This window comes from Octopus bimaculoides, chromosome 9, assembly GCF_001194135.2.
Source record: "Octopus bimaculoides isolate UCB-OBI-ISO-001 chromosome 9, ASM119413v2, whole genome shotgun sequence".
Lineage (NCBI taxonomy): Eukaryota > Metazoa > Mollusca > Cephalopoda > Octopoda > Octopodidae > Octopus > Octopus bimaculoides.
In genome coordinates, this window is record NC_068989.1 from 67,276,520 (window position 1) to 67,281,172 (window position 4,653).

Here is a 4,653-nt window from a genome sequence, read left to right on the forward strand (position 1 = left end):
CAACAGAACAGCCTGCTCGTGAAATTAATGTGCAAGTGGCTGAGCACTCCACAGACACGTGTACCCTTAACGTAGTTCTCGGGGATATTCAGCGTGACACAATGTGACAAGGCTGACCCTTTGAATTACAGGCACAACAGAAACAGGAGGTAAGAGTGAGAGAAAGTTGTGGTGAAAGAGTACAGCAGGGTTCGCCACCATCCCCTGCCGGAGCCTAGTGGAGCTTTAGGTGCTTTTGCTCAATAAACACTCACAACGCCCGGTCTGGGAATCGAAACCGTGATCCTGTGACCGCGAGTCCGCTGCCCTAACCACTGGGCCATTGCGCCTCCACTAAATCAATGACATCACACATATATAAAAGACTTACTCAGCAGATTCTCCTGCAGCAATAGCTGGTGTTGGGCTGTAAGCTACTACTGGTGGCAAAACCTCTCGACGAGCATCTCGAGTATAATAATAGTTACCAGAAAGTTTATGATGAGGACCTACAGGTAAGCTTGGAGGTGGTTGAGTTCTGAAGTGAGAAAGAGACAGAAGAAACATGGGTAGTTCAAAATAAAAATACTTTCACAGAATCAATAATAAAATAAAAGTAGTGCTAGTTAGTGCCACAAAAAAAAAAACACCCAGTACACTTTATAAAGTGATTAGCATTAGGAAGGGAATCCAGCTATAGAAACTATGCCAAAGAAGATATTGTGTGCATATAAGTGACTAAGACTGCAACATTCCTCTTAGAACAGGATGGTCTGTTGCAGGGTTAACTTCCCAGCTATTGCTGGAACTCATTTATAGATGAATGAAGTGATGTGAAATGAAGTGTTTTACTCAAAAATACAATACACAATCCAGTCAGGGAATTGAAACCACAATCTTACAATTCTGAGACACACAACTTCATGATGCCTGATTACTGAGCTAAATCTCTTCAACCCTTTTTGCTACTGTGTTTCTGTTAAAATAGATCGTTTTTGTTTCAGTTAATATTGAAAATTAATGAAAAATTTAGTAAAATAATTTTATCCTTATTAAGCAGGTATTTGGAACATAAATCAACATGAAGTTTTGATGAAAGGTTTTAATTTAAAATTATTTTAAAGCAAGAAGTTTGTAGCACTGGACCAAGGGCATCCTAGGTGGATTAGTATCAAAGAGATAATTAAGATGAAAAATATGGGAAAGTGTTACTATTACTTATTTTATAATTCCAGAAGGAAAAAAAGCAAAGATAACTAACAACATTTGAATTCAGAACAGTAACAAAGTGAATTAAATAATGAAAAATCTCATAAATTTCTGCAACCATTTTCAGTGCCTTCAACAAATGAAATAATACAGAAAAGGGGTTGAGTTATTTCCATTCATCATAGATATTCTACAGGGTGTCCACAAAGTCTGGGTAGATGGGGATTAACACATACTTAAAGAAATTATTTATATTTAATTGTTTATGTTATGATTTTATTTACTCCATGTACCCACATAGGGATTAACACATACTTTAAAAAATTATTATTTCTTATATTTTATTGTTTATGCTATGATTTTATTTACTCCATGTAGCCAGACTTTGTGGACACCCTGTAGAATAACCAACATGAAAGAAAGACAAATCTAAGGGAGATAATCGATTGTAGCAAAGTACACGTTCAACATTCATAACAGGAAATAATTGCACAGAATGGGAAAATATATCCTCCAATTGCTAGTAGTAGTTTAGTTAGGTCAAATATATCTTTATTTGCTGGGTTAATAAAGTGCAGGTAAAGTATTAGGTTATATTCTTCTTTCTTTTCTGAAGAAATTGGCAGTGTTCAGGCCTGGCGAGATATGGGCTGTCAGGTTTATAATGCCTATGATACATTACATAAGACAACCGCGTATCTGCAACACTTTCAAGAGTTGAGGATCCAAAGAAAGAAATAGATGAGTCAGATTGTGAAAAATCTAATTGGCAACAGTTACTGTCAACATTAAAAAAAAACAAAAACTTATGCCCACAATACAACAGAATGGGATCAAACTCTAAAAAATATAACAAAGTAAATTTCTTAACCACATGGCCAAGCCTGTGCTTATATGATGGCATTCCTTCGATGTAACTCGACAAAATCAAAACATCTCACTTCGGGTACTTCCGTAGGTTGTGGAATATAGATATAACGAAATTATGCCAGCAATGTCGCATTTTAAGCTTGAAGCAAAAGAAAATTAGCCTCAATGGATTCTATCTGACCCATGCAAAATCAGAGAAACACAATTTATTAAAGTTTAAAGAAATCATTTTACAAATGTTACTCTTGACATGCAACAAAATTATAACTAATTTCATAATTTTCTTTTTTACCTTTTAGCATATTCTTCTTCATAACGAAGAGGTGATTGATGCTTGAACTGAAACAAAAACAAATGGAAACGTATTAAAACATAGATTAGTTTATCAACATGAATTTATTCTCCATGACTTTGGACATTAACCCTTTTATTACCATATTTCTATTGGAATACACTGCCTTTATTTCAAATAGTATCATCATCATCGTTTGACATCTGTTTTCTATGCTGGTATGGGTTGGACGGTTTGACAGGAGCTGGCCAACTGGGGAGCAGTCTGGACCCCAATTTTCTTTTGTGGCATAGTTTCTACAGCTGGATATCCTTCCTATTGCCAACTACTTTACAGAGTGTGCCGAGTGCTTTTCACATGCCACACTTATACAGCATGATTGCATTATATGTGGCAGCAGCACCTGTAAAGGACAGGCCTGTATGTATGGATGGCAGCGATTTTATTTAACTTGACATGTCTTCTCAAGTGCGACAAATCACAACTCCTGGTTCCTCAGTGAGGCCCAGCACCTGAAGATCCTTTTTCACCACTTCATCCTACAGCTTCTTGGGTCTACCCCTTCCACAGGTTCCCTCCATGATTAGAGCTTGGCACATCTTTATGTAGCTCTCTCCTCATCTATATGCATTACACTACCAAACCAGCATAGTCTTCTCTCCTCTTAAATAAAGAAATTAGTAAAATAACTTTGTCATTATTATGTTGGTGTTTAGAATATAAATTAACATGAAATTTTGATAGGAGGTTTTCAGTTAGATTACATTAAAACATTTTGCATCATAGAAGTAGGGGCAGTCTCAGGTTGGTTGGTATCAAAAGGGTTAATTTTCATTGAGGAAGTGAGTTAGCAGAAATGACAATTTCAGACTAAATGTTTCGTGGAATTTAATAAAATTTTGAGTTCAAATCATGTTAGGGCTGCAAATGCTTTATATTTTCTCAAATTAATTGTACCAGTGATACACTGGTGCCAATTTCTCTGGTAACTTTATACCAAGAAAAATGTTAGCTCAACATCAAAAAGAAATGAAATATATATTAATATTCTTCAGTCTTTCTTGATATAAATGTCCTTATATTTATCAAAGAAAAAAGGCTTCAGTTCTGATGAGGCACAAACAGACCAGTTTGGGAAGGTAAGAATACCATCACAGGGAGTGTATTTTATCATTTCCTACATCAGTTTACTCCACAGCCTTTAATCCCTCAAGCTATAGTCTGAGAGGACAGATGCAACTCACAGTTGTAAGACACAGTGTTGTTTAATCCTTCTGTTTCTATATTCCATTGAAATACACTACTTTTGTTTCAATTGATTTTGAAAATAATGAAGAACTTAGTAAAAATAACTTTGTCATTATTAAGCGGAGGGAAGTTGTGGAAGAGGGAAACCCAGGAAAACATGGGATGAAGTTTTCAAGGCCAATCTGAAAGCACTGAGCCTTACAAAGAAGATGACAGAGAACCAAGATATGTAGCATATTGTTGTACTTGAGAAGACCCACCCACCACAACAGAAATGAGATCCTAAAACCAAGGTGCCATGTAAAAAGTATCAATGCTGGTGCAATTTAAAAAGCACCTGTGATGGTGCCACATAAAATGCACCCAGTACACTCTGTGGAGTCATTGGTATTAGGATGGACATCTAGCTGTAGAAACCAAACCAAAACAGACTATGGAACCTGTTGCAGACTCTGACCTTACCAGTTCCTGTCACGCCATCCAACCCATGCCAGCATGGAAAACAGACATAAATTAACACAAAATTTTGATTGAGAGTTTTCATTTTAAATCACTTTTAAACGGGAACTTTGTATCATAGAACCAGGTGTGCTCTCAGATGGGTTGGTATCAAAAAGATTAATTTATTGGCATTTCAGTAAATTTAGAGTAAACAATGAGAAACTAATATAGTACAAACATCAAGAGACCCTCTCCCCCAAATTGTTAACATAACCAGGAATCCAATGTACACATATAGCTTCACTAATATGTACAGTAATAGAAAACAGTGGTATAGATCAAAAGAATCCGAATTAGAGTGTTTGGTCAAACTAGACTAATTTTTAAAAAAATTTTTGTCACCGGGTCAAACGCTTTAGTTTGACCAGCAGGAAGGAATTTCAACCATGTTTCGTGGTCTGCTACCGCAACAGCTCCTTTATAGGATCCAGTTAGCTCAAGACATCATCAGGAGGAACCACGTCCGGTTTCGGCCCCTACTCCTCTACCGTTTTGACGTGGCGGGGCCCCCCCTTTTCGGAGGTGTCTTCAGCTCTGGTGTTGGGTGCATGTCT

At 36.7% G+C, this 4,653-nt stretch overlaps 1 protein-coding gene across 1 annotated transcript in view; it reads right to left on the minus strand.

The window, feature by feature from the left end:
* The window catches only part of LOC106883047 (NADH dehydrogenase [ubiquinone] 1 alpha subcomplex subunit 7), a 7,686-nt gene that overhangs the window by 1,833 nt on the left and 1,200 nt on the right, over positions 1–4,653 (minus strand). The window contains exons 2-3 of the mRNA XM_014933920.2: positions 2,351–2,397; positions 371–517 (exon numbers count right to left, since the gene is read on the minus strand). Coding sequence (XP_014789406.1) covers positions 371–517; positions 2,351–2,397 — 194 coding nt within the window. The remainder of the gene's footprint in view (positions 1–370; positions 518–2,350; positions 2,398–4,653) is intronic.